This window comes from Pristiophorus japonicus, chromosome 11, assembly GCF_044704955.1.
Source record: "Pristiophorus japonicus isolate sPriJap1 chromosome 11, sPriJap1.hap1, whole genome shotgun sequence".
Lineage (NCBI taxonomy): Eukaryota > Metazoa > Chordata > Chondrichthyes > Pristiophoridae > Pristiophorus > Pristiophorus japonicus.
Genome location: NC_091987.1, coordinates 145,398,719 through 145,422,748, shown reverse-complemented (window position 1 = coordinate 145,422,748; position 24,030 = coordinate 145,398,719). Strand labels below are relative to the sequence as shown.

Sequence of the window (24,030 nt, the reverse complement as noted above, 5' to 3'; positions counted from 1 at the left end):
TTAACAGTTCTTTTAACCAAATCCCGCTCCTTTAGCAGGCAATTAATCCAGGTAAAGTCCAAAAATCCGTCAGTTCCTCCTCAAGCGAGTGTGAGAGATTGAACAGCTCGCTTTAAGTCTTACTTTGAATCTGTGCTGTACACATCACAGATAAGGCTGAAGATTGTTGCTCCAAGAAGTCTAATCACCATGACATTTACGCAAAAGTCCTGTCAATTAATAAAAAAAACAAGCTTGAATATATTTCCCTAAAGTTACTCTGACTGGACTACATTATTCCCGCACAGGCTGTTTCATCGCCCAATCCCATGAGCCCTAATCTTGTGTAATCACCTCCTGAGTGGCACCTTATTGAATGCCTTTTGAAAATCCAAATATACTACATCTACTGGTTCCCCCTGATCTACCCTGCTAGTTACACCTATTACACAGGGCGGGCTGTCTACTAGGGCCGTAACTTGATCTAGTTCTTAGTCACATTTTCAGCTAGTTTGGAAGGAAAGTCCTATTTGCTTAAAATGGATTCTGGTTTTCTCATGTAAAGCAACAGTTCTGTCGCCACCGGGCTGCAGGGCTCGCTCTCAGTGCTGCATTTAGAATTCTGAATGTTTACCAGATTGTAAGGAGGAGCTCTGCTCCAAACAAGCAAATTCCCTGCTCCTTCCCCTTATTATTTGGGGTGGAGTTCCTTCTCATAGAATTGTACAAACGGAAGTGCTGAATGTGGGCTCAGCATGCGTCAACTGGATGAAATGACTGACCGCAAAAATAAACAACCCTCAGTAACAACAGGCGTTGGACTTTAAACCTTCCTGCATAGTACTGCTTTGGGAGAGGCTGAGGCCGGTGGGTTTAAACAGGGATTTTATCCACAATGGCTTGGATTCTGGGGCTTGTCCTCTCATCAGTGGTTACCACGGAGGCAAATCCACAAGGTATTGTTCAGCAGAGAGCACGCAGACTGTTTACAATATAGTCGCTTTCAATATACCGGACATTTACTTTGATCATAATGTTGACTTTTAGCAATAACGCACAGCTCCTCTCAGTCTTCCTCCCCAGTAACATCGCCCGAGCACTGTTGGGCAGACAGAAGCGTGCCAATTTCCTGCTGGAGGAGTTGAGGGTCGGCAACCTGGAGCGAGAGTGCATGGAGGAATACTGCACCTTCGAGGAGGCGAGAGAAGTGTTTGAGAATGAGGAGGAGGCGGTGAGTAAACCCGTGTCATGCCACGATCCATCGTTGGCATTACGGTTCGGTGACTGGAGAAAGTCAGCGGAGTGTCCTGTGGAGACTGTGTCCTTGGGATACCATGGGGCTTTCCGCTTCACCGCTCTTCCAAAGAAGTAGCGCTGGGAGGGAGCAACTTCAAGGAATTTCCCAACCCTTGTTGTTACGTATATTTGTTCTTTCTTTTTTAATTCAATGATGTAAATTTAACTCTATCTTTAATTAAAATTAAACCTATGTTTATAATAAATTAACATAGATCTTCATTAGCTTAAGCTTAAATTTATCTTTAACACCTTAAGCTTTAATCTATCAATTTTCTGTGTCAGCTGTGGCTCAGCGGGTAGTACACTCGCCTCTGAATCAGAGGGTTGTGAGTTCAGGTCCCACTCCAGGGTCTTGAGCACAAAAATATCTAGACTTACACTCCAGTGTAGTACTGAGGGAGTGCTGCACTGTTGGAGGTGCCGTCTTTCAGGTGAGACGATAAACCAAGGCCCTGTTTGCCCTCAGATCCCCTGGCACTATTTCAAAGAAGAGCAGGGGAGTTCTCCCCAGTATTGTGGCCAATATTTATCCCTCAATCAACTTAAGAAAAAAAGAGTTTATCTGGTGATTATCACATTGCTGTTTGTGGGAGCTTGCTGTGGGCAAATTGGTTGCTGCGTTTCCTACATTACAACAATGACTACATGTCATTGGCTGTAAAATGCTTTGAGATGTCCGGTGGTTGTGAATCAGGCCCCCGGCCTGCGAGCAACATCGGAGCAGGCCGGGAAGTGGAAGGAGCAGCGTGGCAGCATATACCACTCCAGGGAGCAGCACGTGCTGGAGCAGGAGAGCAACGGTAGTGAAAAGGGATGTCACCAAGATCCAGGTCGGTGATAGGAGCAGCGAGGTCGGGGCGAAGGAGCGGCGAGAGATTATAGAGGGATGTGATCGGGGCTCAGGAGAGGCGAGAGTTTGGGGCCCAGAAGAGGTGAGGACCCAGGGGCAGCCCACACTACAATATGTGTCCGTGCAGCAGAGCTGATCTCCAGTCGTCTTGGGTAATCCTTGCCACTGGACCAAGACCTAGCTCTGTCAAGCTGGTGTGCAACGGCCATCACACATTAAAAAAATCCACGCACAGGTATCTTCCACCCTTCAAGTGTTAGGTCGGGATCTGGAATATTAGGTCCTTCATTGAAACACCTGTGAACTTTATGATGTGGAAGCAAGTCATCCTCGATTCGAGGGACTGCCTATGATGATGGTCGTGAAAGATGCTATAGAAATCCAAGTCTTTCTCTCTTTCTTCTTTAATCTAGTTTTGTCTTTAATTTATCTTCAATAATTTAAAGCAATCCATTACATGAGTTCAGCTGCTTGCATTCACTTAGAATTAGATAATTTTACAGCAGAGGATGGGGCCATTCAGCCCATCATGCTGTGCCGGCTCTCTGAAAGAGCTATCCAATTAGTAACACTGAAAGTGGGCACGCAGGTACAGCAGGCGGTAAAGAAGGCAAATGGTATGTTGGCCTTCGTAGCTAGGGGATTTGAATATAGAAGCAGGGAGGTCTTACTGGAGTTGTACAGGGCCTCACTTGGAATAGTGTGTTAAGTTTTGGTCTCCTAGTCTGAGGAAGGACGTTCTTGCTATTGAGAGAGTGCAGCGAAGGTTCACCAGACTGATTCCAGGGATGGCTGGGCTGTCATATGAAGAGAGACTGGATCAACTGGGCCTTTATTCACTGGAGTTTAGAAGGATGAGAGGGGATCTCATAGAAACATATAAGATTCTGACGGGACTGGACAAGTTAGATGCGGGAAGAATGTTCCCAATGTTGGAGAAGTCCAGAACTAGGGGACATAGTCTTAGGATAAGGGGCACGCTATTTAGGACTGAGATGAGGAGAAACTTCTTCACTCAGAGAGTTGTTAACCTGTGGAATTCCCTGCCGCAGAGAGTTGTTGATGCCAGTTCACTGGATATATTCAAGAGGGAGTTAGATATGGCTCTTACGGTTAAGGGGATCAAGGGGTATGGACAGAAAGCAGGAAAGGGGGACTGAAGGAATGATCAGCCATGATCTTATTGAATAGCGGTGCAGGCTCGAAGGGCTGAATGGCCTACTCCTGCACCTATTTTCTATGTTTCTATGTTTCTAACATTCTCCTGCCCGTGCTCCGTACACTTTGAATGCATGCTTGTTTATTTATTCGCTTATCTTTTGAAAGCTACTATGGACTTTGTTCACTCTGACTAATCCTAGTAGAGTTTCCCAGTTCTCAACCACTCTGCATATATTTAAAAAATCTGATAACCTCTACCTTTGTTCCTTCTGTAATGGTCTTACAATCCTGGCCTCTTAACACTGACTCACTAAACAGTAGACATAGAATTTCCCCGTTTTAATTTACCAGAATCCCTCATGATTTTGATCACCGTCATCAGATCAACTCTTAACCCATTCTCTGTTCCAGTGAAGAACTCCAGTTTCTCTAGTCTCTCCTCATAACCAAAGTCTCTCATCCCCGGCGTGATCGTACTGAATCTCTTTCGCCCGCCTTGATATCCTTCCTAAAGTAAGGCGTCTGAAATGGGACACAATGGGGGTCATTTTCAACGGACTGCAGGAGCGTAAAGACACCATTGCAGGGAGAATGGGAGGGATGCATTATACAAACCATTCGATTTTCCTCTCCATTTCTGGCAATAAGTTGAAAATTACCCAATAGACTCTCCCCTGCCCTTATCACAGATTGTGCCAGAATTACAGGAACAGCACAGAGGAAACATGTGCACGTATGTGTGTACTTGTCACCATGGTGCTTTCCCTGCAGCGTGGAGGCCGCGACCTGCATGAGAACACCAGCGGCTGGTCGGGGCCATAAAAGGAGCAGCAAGCAGCGGCCTGGGAGCATCATAGAGGCATGCTACTTCAGGGAGTAAGCACGAGCTGTGACGGCAGCGAAGAGTGACGTCATCAAGGTCCAGGTCGGTGATTGGAGCGTGGGAGGATACAACAGGAGCGGCGGGGTTGGGGAGAAGGAGCGGCAAGAGACTGTGGAGGGACGTGATCGGAGTCCAGGAGAGGCATGAGTTCAGGGCCCAGAAGAGGTGAGGGCCCAGGGGCAGCAGGGCCAGCCCACACTACAATATGTGCGCGCACTGTGTCCATGCAGCAGAGCTGGGCTCCAGTCGTCTTGGTTAATCCTTGTCACTGGACCAAGACCAAGATCTGTCAAGCCTGCGTGGTGGCTGGTGTGCAACGGTCACCACACATTAAAAAAAATCCACACAAAGGCATCTTCCACCCCTTCAGGATGTAGTTCAGGACCTGGAGTCTTATGTCGTTCATTGAAACACCTGTGAACTCATCCCTTTTTTGGTGTGGAAGCAAGTCATCCTCACTTCGAGGGACTGCCTGTGATGATGATGATGATGATCATGCTTCCCTTTTACACTCTCTTTTACCCAGGCCGACTATAGGGGTGCCCAGACTTCTACTTGTGGTACTACTGCCATCCCAACAACAACCTGCATTATATAGCGCCTTCAACATAGTAAAACGTCCCATTGTGCTTCACAGGAGCATTATAAAACAAAGCTTAACACCGAGCCACGTAAGGAGAAATTAGGGAAGATGCCCAAAAGCTTGGTCAAGGAGGTTGGTTTTACGGCCTTAAAGGAGGAAAGGAAGGTAGAGAAGTGGACCTGTTCAGGGAGGGAATTCCAAGGCTTCGCGCCTTGGCAGCTGAAAGCACGGCAACCAATGGAGGAGCGATTAAAATCAGGGATGCTCAAGAAATAGAGGAGCTCAGATATTTCAGGAGGTTTGTGGGGCTGGAGGTGATTACAGAGATAGGGAGGGGCAAAGCCATGGAGGGATTTGAAAACAAGGATGAGAATTTTAAAATCGAGGTGTTGCTTAACCTGGAGCCAATGTGGATCAGGGAGCAAAGGGTGATAGGTGACCAGGACTTGGAGCAAGTTAAGACATGGGCAGCCGAGTTTTGGATGACCTCAAGTTTATGGAGGATAGAATGTGGGAGGCCAGCCGGGAGTCCGTTGGAATAGTAAGGTCTAGAGGTAACAAAGGCATGGATGAGGGCTTCAGCAGCAAATGAGCTGAGGCAGTGGCAGAGTAGGGTGATGTTACGGAGGTGGAATTAGGCGGTCTTAGTCATGGCATGATATGTGGTCGGAAGCTCATTTCAGGGTCAAATATGACACCAAGGTTGCGAACAGTCTGGCTCAGCCTCAGACAGATGCTGGGGAGAGAGATAGAGTCAGTGGCTAGAGAACGGAATTTGTGGTGGGGACCGAAGACAATAGCTTCAGTCTTCCCAATATTTAATTAGGGGAAATTAGTGCTCATCCAGAACTGGATGTCAGACAAGCAGTCTGACAATTTATAGACCATGGTGGGGTCGAGAGAGGTGGTGAGGTAGAGCTGGGTGTTGCCAGTGTACATGTGGAACTTGCCGTTGTGTTTTCGGATAATGTCGCCAAGGAACAACATGTAGATGAGAAATAGGAGGGAGCCAAGGATAGATTCTTGGGGGACACCAGAAATAACTTAATATAATAGGAGCAGGTGTAGGCCATACAGCCCCTCGAGCCTGCTCCGCCATTCAATAAGATCATGGCTGATCATCGACCTCAACTCCACTTTCCCGCCCCATCTCCATATCCCTTGATTCCCCTAGACTCCAAAAATCTATCTATCTCAGCCTTGAATATATTCAGAGACTCAGCATCCATAGCCCTCTGAGGCAGAGAATTCCAAAGATTCACAACCCTCTAAGTGAAGAAATTCCTCCTCATCTCAGTCTTAAATGGACTGTGCCGCCTACTCCTAGACACTCCAGCCAGGAGAAACAATCTCTCAGCATCTACCCTGTCAATCCCCTTCAGGATCTTGTATATTTCAATGAGATCACCTCTCATTCTTCTAAACTCCAGAGAGTATAGGCACATTCTACACAATCTCCCGTCATAAGACATTCCTCTCATCCCAGGAATGAATCCGGTGACCTCTGTTGCACCGCCTCCAAGGCAAGTATATCCTTCCTTAGATAAAGAGACCCAAACTGTGCACAGTACTCCAGGTGTGGTCTCACCAAGGTCCTGTACAATTGTAGCAAGACTTCCTTGCGCTTATACTGCAACCCCCTTGCAATAAAGGCCAACATGTCATTTGTCTTCCTTATTGCTTGCTGTACCTGCATGCTAGCTTTCTGTGTTCCTTGCACAAGGACACCCAAATCTCTCTGAACACCAACATTTAAAAGTTTCTCACTATTTAAAAAAGATTCTGTTTTTCTATTCTTCCTACCAAAGTGAATAACCTCACATTTCCCACATTATACTCCATCTGCCACCTTACTGGCCACTCACCTAGTCTATCTATATCCCTTTGCAGACGCTTTGTGTTCGACTCACAGCTTACTGTCCCACCAAGGTTTGTATCATCAGCAAACTTGGATACATTACGCTCGATCTCTTCATCTAGGGCGTTAATATAGATTGTAAATAGCTGAGGCCCCAGTATTGATCCTTGCAGCACCCCACTAGTTACAGCCTGCCAATCTGAAAAAGACTTATTTATCGCTACTCTGTTTACTGTCTGTTAACCAATCCTCTATCCATGCTAATATATTACATCCAATCCCATGAGTCCTTATCTTGTGTAATAACCGTTTATGTGGCACCTTATTGAATGCATTTTGGAAATGCAAATATACTACATCCACTGGTTCCCCTTTATCTACCCTGCTAGTTACATCCTCAAAAAACGCTAATAAATTTGTCAAATACGATTTCCAATTCATAAATCCGTGTTGACACTGCCTAACCATGTTATGATATTCTAAGTGCCCTAACAAAGCGGGAGCGGGAAGAGAAGCCATTGCATGCGATTCTCTGGCCACAATTAGATAGATAAGAATGAAACCAGGCGAGTGCTGTCCCACCCAAGCCAGTGGAGTAACACAAGCTCATTAATCGGGAGCAGCAGAGACAAAAAGAACTTCAGCCTCTGGCTGGCAAAAATTAGACTTCAACAATTTCAAGACTTCAGGACCAGATCCTGTACAATTCCTGCTTCCTTAAACCCATTGTAGAAATTCATCTGGATCTCTCCCTTTAATGCTCGTTGCCACTGTAAGGCTCCCAGTAGTGCTGGGGGTTCTTCTCCTGTGTGTGACCACAGGTGCCCAATACATGCCCTTGATGTTATAATGAGGACCAAGAGAAATACGGACATCAGAGGTGAAGATTCCAGGGCAGTGCATATCCCGTATGCCCCAAACGGCACACAGGGAGTAAAAATCCACTCTAACATTCGACTTTGTGGTCCAATCAAGGTTTAGAATTACCTCTTTGATTTTTGTACTTTATGTCTCTATGTCTCTATCGATAAAACTTGTTATCCCACGAGCTTTATTAACTTGTCCTCCTACTTCTAAAGATTTGTCTGTGGAACGCTCGGTTTCTCTCCTCCTCTATTCCTTTTAGAGCTTTACTAATTGGTGTGTATTTACTCTTCCTTCAGTCTTCACAGTTTTCATGCAACCCATGGCTTCATAGAATCATTGAATTTACAGCATGGAAGGAGGCCATTTCGACCCATCATGTCCGCACCTGCCGAACAAGACCTATCCAGCGTAATCCTACTTTTCAGCTCTAGATCCGTAGCCCTGTAGGCTATAACACTTCAAGTGCACATCCAAGTACTTTTTAAATGTGGTGACGGTTTATGCGTCTACCACTCTTTCAGGCAGTGAGTTCCAGACCACCACCACCCTCTGGATGAAGAAAGTTCCTGTCGAATCTTTTCTTAACCTCCTACCAATTACTTTAAATCCATGCCCCCTGGTTATTGACCCCTCTGCTAAGGGAAATAGGTCCGTCCTATCCACTCTATCTAGGCCCCTCATAATTTTATACACCTCAATAAGGGTCTCCCCTCAGTCTCCTCTGTTCCAAGGAAAACAAACCCAGCCTATCCAATCTTTCCTCATAACTAAGATTCTCCAGTCCAGGCAACATCCTCATACATCTCCTCTGCATCCTCTCCATTGCAATCACATCTTTCCTGTAATGTGGTGACCAGAACTGCATGCAGTACTCTAGCTGTGGCCTAACTAGTGTTTTGTACAGTTCAAGCATAACCTCCCTGCTCTTGTGTTCTGTGCCTTGGCTAATAAAGGCAAGTATTCTGTATGCCTTCTTAACCACCTTATTTACCTGGCCTGCTACTTTCAGGGATCTGTAGACATGCATTCCAAGGTCCCTTTGTTCCTCTACACTTCCCAGTGTCCTCCCATGTAATGTGTATTCCCTTGTCTTGTTAGCCCTCGCCAAATGCATTACCTCATACTTCTCCAGATTGAATTCCATTTGCCACTGTTCTGCCCACATGACCAGTTTATTGATATCTTCCTGCAGTCTACAGCTTTCTTCTTCATTATCAATCACATGGACAATTTTAGTATCATCTGCAAACTTCTTAATCATATCTCCTACATTCAATTCTAAATTATTGATACAAAGCACAAAAAGCAAGGGACCCAGTACTTGAGCCCTGCAGAACCCCATTGGAAACAGCCTTCCAGTCACTAAAACACCCATCGACCATTACCCTTTGCTTCCTGCCTCTGAGCCAACTTGCCACTTTGCCGCGGATCCCATGGGCTTTTACTTTCATGACCAGACTGCCATGTGGGACCTTATCAAAAGCATTGCTAAAATCCATATACACTACATCAAACCCACTACCCTCATCGACCCTCCTTGTTACCTCCTCAAAAAATTCAATCAAGTTAGTCAGACATGAACTTCCCTTCACAAATCCATGCTGGCTGTCCTTGATTAATCTGTGTCTTTCTAAATGAAGATTTATCCTGTATCTCAGAATTTTCTCCAATCATGTTCCCACCACCAAGGTTAGGCTGACTGGCCTATAATTACTTGGTCTAGCCCTGCCTCCCTTTTTAAACAAAGGTACAACATTAGCAGTCCTCTGGCACCACACCTGTAGCCAGAGAGGATTGGAAAATGATGGTCAGATCCTCTGCTATTTCCTCTTTTATTTCTCTTAACAGCCTGGGCTATATTTCATCCGGCCTGGGGATTTATTCACTTTCAAAGCTGCTAACCCCCTTAATACTTCCTCTCTCACTATGTTTATTTCATCTAATATTTCACACTCCTCCTCCCTGATTGCAATTCATTGAGGGAAGACACCCATATATGGCAGTACATTAACTCTGCCCTATTCTCTCCCAGATCACCACTACATTCACACTAGAGTGAAGCCTTTCAAGCCTTCCGAGTGTGAAATGACCTTTACTGACCCACACAAGTTGAGTTTGTTGAAGTCGGGCTCAGTGGATTGTTGAGGACTAACTCCTGCAGCCTCCAAGTATCTGGGGACTGGCGTACAGACCAGTGGCTCTCGGGGATTTCAACGATCTGATTGTTACCATTCGGCAGCTTTCCCACTGATCAACAGCCATGCAGAGCCAGTGCCAAGTGTGAGGTGGAGTAGTGGAAGGTGTTCATGTGATGATCACGAGTACATGTGCGGCCTCCTACCAGTTTAGATGTCAGCTTGGCTCAGTGGTGGCACTCTCACCTCAGTCAAAAGGTCGTGGGTTCAAGGTTCCACTCCTGGACTTCATCACATAACCTAGTGTAGCAGATTGAAGCATGCCCAGGACCCAGTGTTCAATTAGACATGCAGACTAGAGCTTAATGTTTAAAACAAGTGCAGTTTATTCACCCACGGCAGAGGTGCCTTATAGAAGAACAAAACAGTAACCAGGATTACTTTCCAGCATCTCCATCTCCATCTCCGCTCCTTCCTCTCCAACTTTTTCCCTAATTGAACTATTTCCCTGCCTTTTATCCTTCCATAAGGACATAAAAATTAGGAGCAGGAGTAGGCCATTCGGCTCCTCAAGCCTGCTCCGCCATTCAGTGAGATCATGACTGATCTCCTACCTCAACTTCACTTTCCTGCACTGTCCCCATATCCCTCAATTCCCTTAATATCCAAAAATCTATCGCTCTCTGTCTCAAAGACTGAGCCTCCACAGTCCTCTGGGGTAGAGAATTTCACCCTCTGAGTGAAGAAGTTTCTCCTCATCTCAGTCCTAAATGGCTGACCTCTTATTCTGAGACTGTGACCCCTGGTTCTAGACTCCCCAGTCAGGGGAAACATCCTCCCTGCATCTACCCTGTCAAGCCCGGTAAGAATTTTGTATGTTTCAATGAGATTACCTCTCATTCTTCTAAACTCTAGAGAATATAGGATGGAAATTCGGCGATTTTGCGCCCGGGTTTTTGGTGCTATTTCATTTTTTTGGCGAAAACGCGGTTGGCGGAAATTTCAGTGACGTTTTGCGGCGGCGGTTTTCAGATACCACTGGGGAGAAGAGCGCTGCCGTGCTAGACTCAGAATATCGCTTTCGTCAAGAATTTTGTGCAAAAAAGACTACTAGGGAAAAAGCTGGTTGCAGCGGTAAATATGAAGACCCTCTAAAATGGTAAATTAAAGTTTTTTAAAAATTGTTTTGCAGCAATTCGCTAGATAAATGTCTTGTAAATGTTTGGTGAATTTTTTTTTTCCAATTTATTTTTCCGCCCTCCCTAGGCCCATCTCGCAGCAGTATCAGCCTCGGACTAAGGTTGCTGAAATTCGCATCTTAGGCCACGAATCCTTGTGCAATGCCGATTTTTACGCTGCGCAAATTAAACCTTAAATTTACTGCCTCGTAGTGATAGCGATGCGATAACAGTAATTTTGGCGAAAAAATACAGTTATCGCCGAGAACCTGAATTTCTAGCTCTATTTCTCCTCAGAGGACAATCCCCCCATCCCAGGAATCAGTCTGGTGAACCTTCGTTACACTCCCTCAATGACAAGTAGATCCTTCCTTTGTTAAGGAGACCAAAACTGTACACAATACTCCAGGTGTGGTCTCACCAGGGCCCTATATAATTGCAATAAGATATTTTACTCTCAGTCAGACTGGGAGTCATTCATGATTGACCTTAATTGCCTTTATAAATTTCTTAAATCTTGCCTGTGTCATTCTAACATTTTATTCAATTTCTTAAAAGTTGTACCCCTATAGAGGATACAGATCTCTCAAAAGCCTCTGGCTCACATATAGTCTCTCTCTCTCTCATTCTGTTACACTAGGCTGACACTTACCATGCAAAAAAGAAAAGAGCAAACTTGCATTTAAATAACATCTTTCTCACCCTCAGGATGTCCCAAAGTGTTTCACAGCCAATTAATTAATTTTAAAGGGAAACGCAACAAGCCCACACAAACAGCAATGAGATAAACGCCTATATAAAATCGGTTTTAATGATATTGTTTGAGGGATAAATATTAAGCAGGACATTGGGGAGAACTGCTCTGCTCTTCTTCATTGGTACTTCATTGGCTGTAAAGTGCTTTGAGACATCCGGTGGTCGTCAAAGATGCTATATAAATCCAAGTCTTTCTTTCTTTGAAGAGTGGGCAGGGGATCTTTTCCGTCTACCTCAGTTTAAGGTCTCATCCGAAATACAGCACCTCCAACAGTGCAGCACTTGCACTGGAGTATCAGCCTAGATGTTGTGCTCAAGACTCTAGAGTGGGGATTGAACCCACAACCTTCATGACCCAGAGTTAAGAGTGCTACCATTGAGCCACAATAAAGTATTTGTTGGTGAACACTGGAAACTGTGTCAAGTGTCTACAAGGAAATCTGATCAGACGGCATTGATATTCGTGGCAAAGCAATTCACCAAGATGCTGCTTGTTTACACATTGTAATATTCTGTTTTCCTTCTCTAGTGGAACTTCATGAATAGTTACTCTGGTGAGTCACTTATTTACTCAACTTATCAAGACTTCACCTTAAAGGTACTGATTACTGTAGGGATGTCAAAACCTTAGAGAGTGTGCAGAGGAGATTTACCAGAATGGTACCTAGGATGAGGGTCTTCAGTTATGTGGAGAGACTGGAGAGGCTGGGATTGTTCGCCTTAGAGCAGAGAAGGTTAACGGGAGATTTAATAGAAGTGTTCAAAATCATAAAGGGTTTTGACAGAGTAAATAAAGAGAAACTGCTTTCACTTGCAGGCGTGTTGGTAAGCTCATGGCACAGGTTTAAAATAATTGCCAAATGAACCAGAGGGAGATGAGAAGAATTGTTTTTAAGCAGCGAGTTATGATGATCTGGAGTGCACAGCCTGAAAGGGTGATGGCAGTAGATACAATAGTAACTTTCAAAAAGGAATTGGATAAATACTTGAAGGGGAAAAAATGTTCAGGGCTACGGGGAAAGAGCCAAGGGAGTGGGCCTAATGGGATAGCTCTCTCAAAGAGCCACCATAGGCACGATGGGCCGATGGCCACCTACTTTGCTGTATTAGTATAGTATTAGGCAGTCCCTTGTATCGAGGATGACTTGCTTCCACCACACGGGCTTGACAGAGCTAGGTCTTGATCCAGTGGCAAGGGTTAACCAAGACGACTGGAGACCAAGCTCTGCGGCACGGACCTAGTGCGCACACATGCTTCTACTATCCATAGATTGCAGTGCGGGCAGGCCCATGCTGCCCCTGGGCCCACGCCTCTGCTGAGCCCTGAACCCTTGCCTCTCCTGGGCCCCGATCATGACGCTCCTGGGCCCCAATCTCTCACCGCTCCTCGATTATACTGTATGACTCAGACATAGCTCCTTCTTGTCATTGAGACCTGCAAATTCAGGGACTAAATTTCCTCAAGCTGCTCCTGCTCCCTCTCTCAAGATTTCTGACATATTTCCAGCCAAGTTATGGCTCCGAGGAAATTCCTAGTCAATGTTAGCAATTTTCATCTCAATTCCACAGCTGCACCCACCCACTCCCACACAGTCCTACTGCAAACATTACGACATAAACTAGCAAATATGTAAAAGGACAGTGTACCCTAACCACTAACACCCTAACCATAACACCCAAACTCAAAACTAATCCCACTGTCCCACTCTCTCCCCATAGCCTTGTACCAGTGTGTACCATCTACAAGATGCACTGCAGCAACTCGCCAAGGCTTCTTCAGCAGCACCTCCCAAACCCGCGAGCTCTGCCACCTAGAAGGAAAAGGGCAGCAGCCGCATGGGAACTGCATCACCTCCACGTTCCCCTCCCAGTCACACACCATCCTGACTTCATCATCGCTGGGTCAAAATCCTGGAACTCCCGACCTAACAGCACTGTGGGAGTACCTTCACCTCATGGACTGCAGCGGTTCAAGAAGGTGGCTCACCACCACCTTCTCAAGGGCAGTTAGGAATGGGCAATAAATGCTGGCTTTGCCAGCGATGCCCACAACCAAAGAACGAATTTTTTATAAAACACACCTCGCCCTATCCCCAACTCCTAATCCTAACTCCAACCCTTAGCCCCAACCAGTAACCCCGAACCCTAAATCACACATTATAACTAATCACTTGGTGGAAACTGCATTACAATAACCTCACACTGGGAGAAAAATTTTACCAAACACCTCTCCTTTCATAAAACAGACACAACCTTTCAATGGACTTTAAAGACAGAAAGATCCATAATTCATGTACTTAATCTGCCCCAATCCCTCCCCCTAATCCCACTGCCCCTCTCTCTCCCCATAGCCCTGTATCAATCCCAAACTAATCCCACTCTCTCCCCGTAGCCCTGCATCAATCCCAAACTAATCCCACTGCCCCACTCTCTCCCCGTAGCCCGGTATCAACCCCAAACTAATTCCACTGCCCCACTCTCTCCCCATAGCCTGGTATCAATCCCAAACGAATCCCACTGCCCCGCTCTCTCCCCATAGCCCTGTATTAATCCAGAACTAATCCCACTGCCCCACTCTCTCCCCATAGCCCTGTATCAATCCCAAACTAATCCCACTGCCCCACTCTCTCCCCATAGCCCTGTATCAATCCCAAACTAATCCCACTGCCCCGCTCTCTCCCCATAGCCCTGTATCAATCCCAAACTAATCCCACTGCCCCACTCTCTCCCCATAGCCCTGTATCAATCCCAAACTAATCCCACTGCCCCGCTCTCTCCCCATAGCCCTGTATTAATCCAGAACTAATCCCACTGCCCCACTCTCTTCCCCATAGCCCTGTATCAACCCCAAACTAATTCCACTGCCCCACTCTCTCCCCATAGCCTGGTATCAATCCCAAACGAATCCCACTGCCCCGCTCTCTCCCCATAGCCCTGTATTAATCCAGAACTAATCCCACTGCCCCACTCTCTCCCCATAGCCCTGTATCAATCCCAAACTAATCCCACTGCCCTGCTCTCTCTTATAGAGGCAATAGTCTCTGCCTCAATCAATCCCTGTGGTAAAACATTTCATATTCCAACAACACTCTGCCTAGAGACATTTCTCCTAAATCCTCTCCTCACTCACTCAGCGTCACTGACTCCCAACTGGAGGCAATAGTCATTCTTCCACAATTACGCTCCCTCCTTCATCTCCGAGCAATCATACCCTCTCTTTATCTATTATTTTACTTTTTATATGCTTATAAAAGCCCTTACCATTGAATTTTTATATAATCTGCTAGCTCTTTTCATATTCTCTTTTCATCTCTCATTACACTTTCTATACTCTCCCCGATTATCTTTATACTGTTAGCCCCAACTTTATCAGACACCTCCTTTTCCGTTTCAGTTCAGTTTCAATCTCTCTGTTTATCCACTGAACTCTATCCTTTGATGCATCTCCTTTTCATCTTGTAGGAATAGATTTATTCTGTAACTATATCATATTTGCACATGTCCCACTGCTGATCTGTCGCCCTGTTTCTTATCTTCTCTGCCCAATTAATTTGACCTGGATCCCTTACCTCGCTGAACTTTGTCTTTTCCTGTCCAGCACACTTTATTATCCATTTCTATTTTTACATTGATCCAAACTATGTTGTGATTGCTATTTCCCAATTGTTCTCCAATTCTGATCAGTTATTTGGACACTTCATTTCCCAGCAATGCTTCTTTCCTTGTTGGAAACAGATCGATGTAGGAAACAGCCCTGGATCCATTCTATGAAACATTGGGTCACGTGCGTTATCTTTATTCCAGTCTATCTTAGGATAGTTAGAATTACTCAGGGGGCGAAATTGCCCCAAATTTTCAGGACAGTAACTGGCTGGGGCCAGGACTTGCTGTGCCCGGTGCAGAGTCCCGCCCCCGGCCGCTGAATTGGGCTCACCACCTCTCAAAGGAAATGGAATGCAATCTCGCGCACTCCACTTCCTTTCGGGGTGGGTCCTGAGGTACTACTGGGGCGTGGACTGCAGCGCTACGCTTAAAGGGGAGGGCCGCTGGACACTCTGCAAGGCCTTCAATGCCCTCCACTGGCCCACCAGGGCAGCGTGGGACCGGCCTGATGCCCGGCACTGAAAACAGAGTGCCGGGCTGCAGGATGGCTGCCCGGACCACGCCAGGGCCGCCACCCTCGAGCCGACCTTAGAGCCGGCATTCCAGAAAAGATGGCGGTGCGGGGCACTGGCGCCTTCCCGTTGAAGTAGCTGGCATTGACATCCATTTGTGCCAGCCTCACGACCCGCGGGGCAATTTCCCTCGCAGGGTGGTAAGGGGTCGGCGCAGGGTAGTGAGGGGTTGCTGCACACAGCGATGACGTCATCGCCGGTTGTGCGAAAGTCTGGGGCGCTAACCGCGGGGCGCAGCGCTCCCAAAGCAGCACCTCCGCAAATTCCAGTGCAATTTCCCGGGACCCGGTAGCGTCCCCACCCCTGACGAAAAGTCACTTCCGCCCCTTCCCCCGGTGCTAACGGGCCTCTTTTAAAAAAAAAAGGGACAATTTCACCATAATCCTGTTGTTCTTCCATATCTCTCTGAGCTATGTACTGATCTCCCCCTCTGTATTGTAAAGCACAGCGAGATTTGGACCATTTCCCCTTCCTATCCCTTAAACCTATCCGTACGGATTCTGTTTTGACAAAAACCCTGGGATATGCTAATGTTCTAGCACTGTAATTGAATCATTAATTCACAAAATGACACTGCCCTTTTCCCCTTCCCCATCTTTTCCGAAAACTGTCTAACCAGGGAAACTAACTACCCTGTCCTGCCTGAGCCTGTGTTCCATTAAAGCATCCCTTCATAGCCATTGGCCCAAATATTGCGGTTGGAGGCTTCCCGCGGCGAACGCCTTCGACTGAAAATCTTTTAACGAAAATACCTGGTGGTCCCGAAGGAAGTTGGATTGCGCTCCGAGACCTAGCTGCGCAATCCAGCGTACGGGAACGTGTCCTCCAGGAGCGTATCCTGGGATCATGTGGGCCTGGACCACCAATCACAGTGTAGTATTCACATTCCTGGAACTCCGAGCTCCGATTACTACCAATGAGAATACAACTAAAATCAAATAAAATGCAAACCTAAATTTAAAAAACATTTGCTTTTTGTTTTAATTATTAGAAATTGCAGTAAGTTAAATGTTTCAGAGAAAAATTTATTTTTGTGAATTGCTTTTGAAAAATGTTTCAATAGTGTTCAAAATAAACTTACTTCCATAGACAGGGTTTTTAACCCAAAAATAAAGAAATAACATTAATTTTTTTCTATCCTTTAAAACTCTTATGCTGGTTAAAAAAAATAGCCCAAATCTCTGCCCCGCGAATGGCCTTCTCCTGGGGATGCATGCGCTCTGTCAAAAGACATGCGTATCACGCGCCGAGAACCGGCATTTGCGAGGCCTCTTCAGGTGGGTGTGTGCACATCGTACGCACCTGGGGAGATTGCAATTTTCGGGCCAATAATGCTTCAACTCTTCAGTTTTGTTTGGAATGTTTTGTGCATTCACACAATTACCACTCAATTCTGACTCCAATTGCTGGCTCGTACCTCCTCTGGTTTCTTCGTGTAATTTTTGATACCCTGTGCCCTTCCTACAAGTTTTTTTAATCCCTCACGAACATTTTTCTTTTCCTTATCTCTGTTAATATTTCCTCACAATCTATTTCAGCCTTCTGCTCCTACACCAATACTCTCGTTAATCCAGTTCTCCCCCTCTAATCTCACATCTAGACTTTCCTCACCCCTTGCCGTCTTTGTTCAAATCCTCCACCCTCTCTACGAGGAGATTGGTGCCATTTCTGTTCAGGTGAAGACCGTCCCTTCAGTGAAGCTGTCCCCTGTTCCAGAACTCACTCCAGTGCCCCAAGTGTGTGAACCTTTCCCTCCTGCACCAGTCCTGCAGCCACGCATTGACCTGCCTAATCATTCTCTCCTTAACCTGTCAGCACATGACACAGGAAGCAATCAGGAGATTACCATCCTCGAGGTTGTATTTTTCAATCTCGTGCTGAACTTCTTAAACTCCCCCTACATGTCCTCAAATGTACGTCTATCTAGGTTATTGATTCCAACATGGACCATGACTTTTGGCTCTTCTCCCTCTCTTCCCAGAGGTTTTTCTACTCTTTCCATTGGTGTCCTTCACCCTGGCACCAAGGAGGCAACATAGCATCAAGTACAATCCAGAAATCCCTTCCTCTCCCCCCTCCCAAATGCTACGAAATGTGGCCAATTGCTCTTCGAACACAGAGTCAATTTCCCAACACTTGGAGCACATGTGCTGCCCCTGGATACACGGAGGGCCCATGGTGTCCAGGTATCATACTCCACACTAATCATGAGGTCTCCAGCACTGCTATCCATGGTAGTAAAATTCCTCTTTCTGCTATATCAGAGGAGGCGTATCTGCAGGGAGGAAACTCTTTTTGGAGTTCACCTGCAAAACATAAAACATTAAACGGTGCCACCCGACCTGGGTGACACTCCAGACATTTACAAGGCCCTTTTTTTTTCCCCCCCTTTTTTTTGTTTTTTTTTGTGTTTTTCTTTTTTTTTTTTGGGGCACTAAAATCACAATTTTTCCCCAGTGCCCCCTATAAAAGGGAAGGGGACACTAAAAGCACCGGCAATTAAAAGAAATTAACTTTAAAACGTAAAATCAAATTAAAATTTGGTTGCCGGGCGTGATGATGCACTCCAGTCCCTCCGGTGCCCACCTCTCTGCAGGGAGGAATGTTAGACAAGTGTTTAACGCCCTGCGAGTGTGATTACTGGGACTTACGCCCAGAATGTCTGTGGTCCCGCAGGATATTCCATTGGGAAATGTTTGCCGGGTCAACCTCCCCACTTGCGTTCCCAACGTGCGTTCTGTGCGTCCTCTTAACATCCGTGCCGGAGGCAAGAACATTTCACAGGTTCCCCAAAGACTTCCCGGCATAACTGTCCCTTGTGCCGACTTGCCTTGCCCTTTAAATTAGGCTGACCACACTTCTCCGTTTTCCTGGGACAGTCCCTGGATTAGGCACAGTGTTCCCTGGCAAACATTGTCCGCGGAAGAATCCTCCCATCAGAAAACTCGTCCCCGTATAGATTATTTGTTTTTTTCAAACGCGAATGCACAGAAACCCCGGGGGGAGATTCTCCTCCCGTTCCCGCCCGGCTTAAGCTCAGGAACAGATTCCAGGAGTTGGTTGAACGGAGGCAACGATGGCCGCTCTGCCTTCCCACAATGCAGCGCGGCGAAGAAAAGGCCCCATCGATAGCTCGGGCCGCATTGCACTCTGGAGGATTGAGTCACCTGACCAGGTGTTTCGGCTAATAGTGAGTGGCTGGAGGGCGGAACCTTTACAATGTGCGGGAGAAGACGAGGGCGCGGTGAGAGCTGGTGGATTAGTTAATATGGTTATAGTTAGTATAGTTAACCTCAGCTTAGTACGGTGCATTGCCTTTCTTTTGCTGAATAAGGTAAGGCTCTAAATTCTCCCACCGGGAAGAGCTTTCTGAAACCTTCTGGGACAGAGGGGGTTTCACACCTTGTATGGAAAATTTCAGTCCGTTTGGAACAGATTTAATATTGATACATTACAAAATAGGATATTCAGGGAGGAGTACAGATGGTACAGCACTATTACCAGAACACACGCAAGATTCCAGATTCGGTGTAAAGTGAAAATGACGTTGTCTCTACATATATCCTCTAGCAGAAGCAACAAAGTCGCCCTGCTGGATTTCTTGAAACGTGTCCTGGCGACTTTGCTCCCTCCCTGTGTGTCCCCAGATTCGGTTTAGAAAATGTGGTCGCCCTACCTTAAATGTCTGCAAAGGAAGACTTTGGAAGTGTGGGCTGGGAATGTCCTCGGTGATGCTCTCAGTCCGCTGCCATAAGTGTGTCGCAAACCACGTTTCCGAATATTAGCAGTCAACCTCCTTCCTCCTCTGGTTCACAAAAGCACGTTTCGAATAAGCACCAAACACTTTGTAGTGGAGGATACGGAACAGACTTTAGTGATACACAGTACAGGTGATCAGCCTAACTGCACACACAGAGTGACTTTTCGGTTTCTGTATCTTTTGTATTCCCCACTATACTGTTGAAAACCATGATCCTTTATACACCATATTTTGACCCCATCAAAGGAAAATGTCATAGATAAGACCATATGACGTATCTATTCTCAAATTCTTTGAAAACAGACTGCAAACTATTCTCTTCCCGCTCCCACAAAATTACCTGAAGGATCTATCCTTCGCCCCCGTCTATTTCACATATATATGCTGCCCCTTGGCGACATCATCTGAAAACACAGCATCAGTTTCCACATATACGCTGACGACACCCAGTTCTACCTTACCACCACTACTCTCTACCTCTCAACTGATTATAATCACTCAACCATTGGTGGCCGTGCTTTCTGTCGCCTCGGCCCTAAGCTCTGGAACTCCCAGCCTAAACCTCTGTCTCTCTATCTCTCTTTGCTCCTTTAAGACGCTCCTTAAAATCTACCTCTTTTGGTCAACTGCCCTAATTTCTCCTTGTGTGGCTTGGTGTCAAATCTTTGTCTTATAATACGCCTGTGAAACGCCATGGGACAATTTACTACATTAAAAATGCTATATAAATACAAGTTGTTGTTGTTGTAGCTTCTACCTATTTCTGTAGGATGGACTGCAATATTTGGTTATTTTTCATCTAATATCAGAAAATTATTGCAAAACCTCTTTCTGAATGAGTTATACTTCTTGTTTCAGCCATTAATGATGTGTGTGCATCGACTCCTTGCTGGAACGGTGGGACTTGTCACAGAGCTCTTGGTGAATACAACTGCACTTGTAGGACCGGCTATAGTGGCAGGAGCTGTGAGAGCGGTAAGGCCAGCATAACCGGATGTAATTATTGAAGTTCAGTAACCAAACCTGGAGTGGGTTAACAGATGTTTGCACTAACACTGACAGATGTTGAAGGTTTATTTAAAGGGGAGCTGTAGTATCATTGAAATTCCAGAGATCAGAAAGTCACCAAATCCCAAAGGTTCATCCAAACTCCTTATTAAATGTCAGCTACTGGTCTGTTTTCATAGAATCATAGAAATTTACAGCATGGAAGGAGGCCATTTCGGCCCATCGTTTCCGCACCAGCAGACCAAGAGCTATCCAGCCTAATCCCACTTTCCAGCTCTTGGTCCGTAGCCCTGTAGGTTACGGCACTTCAAGTGCACATCCAAGTACTTTTTAAAAGTGGTGAGGGTTTCTGCCTCTACTACCCTTTCAGGCAGTGAGTTCCAGACTCCACCACCCCTGGGTGAAAAAATTCCCCTCAAATCCCCTCTAAACCTCCTACCAATTATTTGAAATCTATGCCCCCTGGTTATTGACCCCTCTGCTAAGGAAATAGGCCCTTCCTATCCACTCTATCTAGGCCCTTCACAATTTTATACACCTCAATAAGGTCTCCCCTCAGCCTCCTCTGTTCCAAAGAAAACAAACCCAGCCTCTCCAATCTTTCCTCCGAGCTAAAATTTTCCATCAAGGCAACATCCTTGTAAATCTCCTCTGCACCCTCTCTAGTGCAATCACCCCATTGATTGCTGGGTTTCTTTGTGGGGTCCTACCCTTGATTCAGATATAAAGCATAGAATGGATTGTGTTAAGCGTTCCATAAATCCTTAGTCCTATTTCTCACAGAGATCTGCTCAATCTCCTTTTCAAAGGTGTCAGTTGACCACCAATCATGCCCCTTCCCTTTCTGTTATCCTGTTTTTGGTGTGTGGTTTCCTAACTGGTATCGCCCAAGCTTCTTTTCACTGCTCCAGCACCTGCACTCCCAAAGTCCCGGCCCAACTCATTGACCTGTAGGGCAGTAATATCAAATTTACCAATATAATTCCGCGATCCCAAGAAACACGTGTGATCCCCATTACTGAATTAGTTTGTATTTTCATCTTTTCCTGTAAGGTTACCCTGATCTACCCATCATTGATCAGATTCCCCTATGTTTAGCCATATTTATGGGGTACGGTAAGCACAGTGTTTACGTTACTGGATTAGTAATCTAGCGGCCAGAACCAATGATCCAGAGATGTGAGTTCAAATCCCTCCAAGGCCTTCTGGGGAATTTAAATTAAGTTAATTAAATAAATATGGAATTAAAAGCTTGCATCAGTAATGGTGACCATGAAATTACCAGAATCTTGTAAAAACACATCTGGTTCACTAATGTTCTTTCAGGAAGGAAATCTGCCGTCCTTACCGGTCTGACCTCTATGTGACTCCAGTCCCACACCAACATGGTTGACTCTTAACTGCCCTCTGAAATGGCCTAGCAAACCACTCAGTTGTAACCAACTGCTACACAGATTTCAGCAGTTCAGGAAGGCGGCTCACCACCACCTTCTCAAGGGCAATTAGGGATGGTCAATAAATGCTGGCCTTGCCAGCAATGCCCACATCCCATGAATGAATAAAAAAAATATTTAGCACATAATGTTCTGTATCCCCGTTTAACCTCAAAATCATCATCTTTGTGTTCTTCCTGAAATGTCCTGGGAATCAGGGCGATGGCGCTCATGGCCATTGACACCTACATGTGCAAGAAAGTGAGCTGATTAATAAGGCGCACAGCAGGTAGCGGGATCTCCACATCAGGCTCAGGAAAGTTAGCTACCCTCTGTTTCTCCCCCAGTGATGCTGCTATTTGCATTTGATTGCTTGCTACCACTGACCTTCCAGACCTCAAATCGATGGAGAAATACCACCAATGATGCCTCCACAAGATCCTGCAAATCTCCTGGGAGGACAGACGCACCAACGTTAGTATCCTCGATCAAGCCAACATCCCCAGCATCGAAGCACTGACCACACTTGATCAGCTCCGTTGGGCGGGTAATTTGTTCGCATACCTGACACAAGACTCCCAAAGCAAGTGCTCTACTCAGAGCTCCTTCACGGCAAGCGAGCCCCAGGTGGGCAGAAGAAACGTTTCAAGGACACCCTCAAAGCCTCCCTGATAAAGTGCAACATTCCTACCGACACCTGGGTGTCCCTGGCCAGAGACTGCCCTAAGTGGAGGAAGAGCATCCGGAGTGCACTGAGTACCTCGAGTCTCATCGCCGAGAGCATGCAGAAATCAAGCACAGACAGCGGAAGGAGCGTGCGGCAAACCAGACTCCCCACCTACCCTTTCCTTCAACGACTGTCTGTCCCACCTGTGACAGAGACTGTAATTCCCGTATTGGATTGTTCAGTCACCTAAGAACTCACTTTTAGAGTGGAAGCAAGTCTTCCTCGATTTTGAGGGACTGCCTATGGTGATGATGACCACTGACCACTTTAATCTAATGCAGGCCTTTCAATCCTGCAGTAACACCAGCTCTCTGCCTCTTCTCCCCCATCCTCCCACCCCCCCAACCCGCGAGATTCCACCCCCGTCCCCGCCATCCGCACCTCAACCTTGGCACAACTAACCAATCGCCGCAGCGCCAACACTATTTGCCTACCCAGCGAGATGTAAATTGAGCAGCACCCCATGGCCTCTATGGGAGTGTACATCCTGACAAGCCCCTGACCAGATTCGGGAGGAGTGGGAGGACCCCAGAATTTGAAGCCCATTGAGTTGAATGTCCGTAGTACTAGCACTCCTGCCTCTGGCCAGAAGGTCGTGGGTTCAAGTTCCAAGTGCTGCTTTATATTGGCAGTACCATTATATTTGAAACTGAAATATTGAGAAAGCTCGGGTTAGTCTCTGTGTCCTTATACAAACCGTGTGGTTCCATTTTTGAATTTTAAATTATTTTGTTGTTCTTGAATTGCTAATACCAGTACAATTTCCTAAATAAATCTCAAAATAACCATCTTATCTTAGCAGAAAGTGATATGTGTGCATCCAACCCGTGCAAGAATGGAGGATGGTGCCTCAATAGTGCCGTGCAGTATAAGTGTTCCTGTAGAATTGGCTATTATGGTCTAAACTGTGAACTTGGTAAAGTACCTCCAATTCTGTAAGTCTTACCAGCTTTGACCGTCTAATAGATTACAGGTACAGAGACAGAGAAGTTCTGTAAAACATAAAGGCAATTGAATTAATTCTTCTTGCATCAGTGAGATGATTTGCACAAACAGGTTCTGCCCGGCTGTGAGAGAGCAGCTCACTCACTCCAGAAGTCTCAAACTGTCAATGTTACTAACACTATCTACCATTTTTAATTTCCTCCCCCCCCCGTCCCTTGTCAAAGCACGTAGAAGGACTGGGAACTTAAAGCAACTGTGGGGAAATTCTGGGATTGTGATAGATGTAACAAGGGAGTCTACTGGAGGGAGCAACATGGTGGACATTGATAGTAACAATTAAAGAGTAGGTAGTGAAATAAAATGGGCACTGATAGTGAACAACAATGCGTATTGATAGTAGAAAATTATGGGTTGCAGCAAATGATGCCGATTC

The 24,030-nt window shown here is 46.0% G+C and overlaps 1 protein-coding gene across 1 annotated transcript in view; it reads left to right on the top strand.

The window, feature by feature from the left end:
* The first annotated feature begins 1,012 nt into the window (after positions 1 to 1,012).
* LOC139275608 (coagulation factor X-like) overlaps positions 1,013 to 24,030 on the top strand; it is a 43,054-nt gene continuing 20,036 nt past the window's right edge. The window contains exons 1-4 of the mRNA XM_070892778.1: positions 1,013 to 1,210; positions 12,079 to 12,103; positions 20,343 to 20,459; positions 23,452 to 23,568. Coding sequence (XP_070748879.1) covers positions 1,013 to 1,210; positions 12,079 to 12,103; positions 20,343 to 20,459; positions 23,452 to 23,568 — 457 coding nt within the window. The remainder of the gene's footprint in view (positions 1,211 to 12,078; positions 12,104 to 20,342; positions 20,460 to 23,451; positions 23,569 to 24,030) is intronic.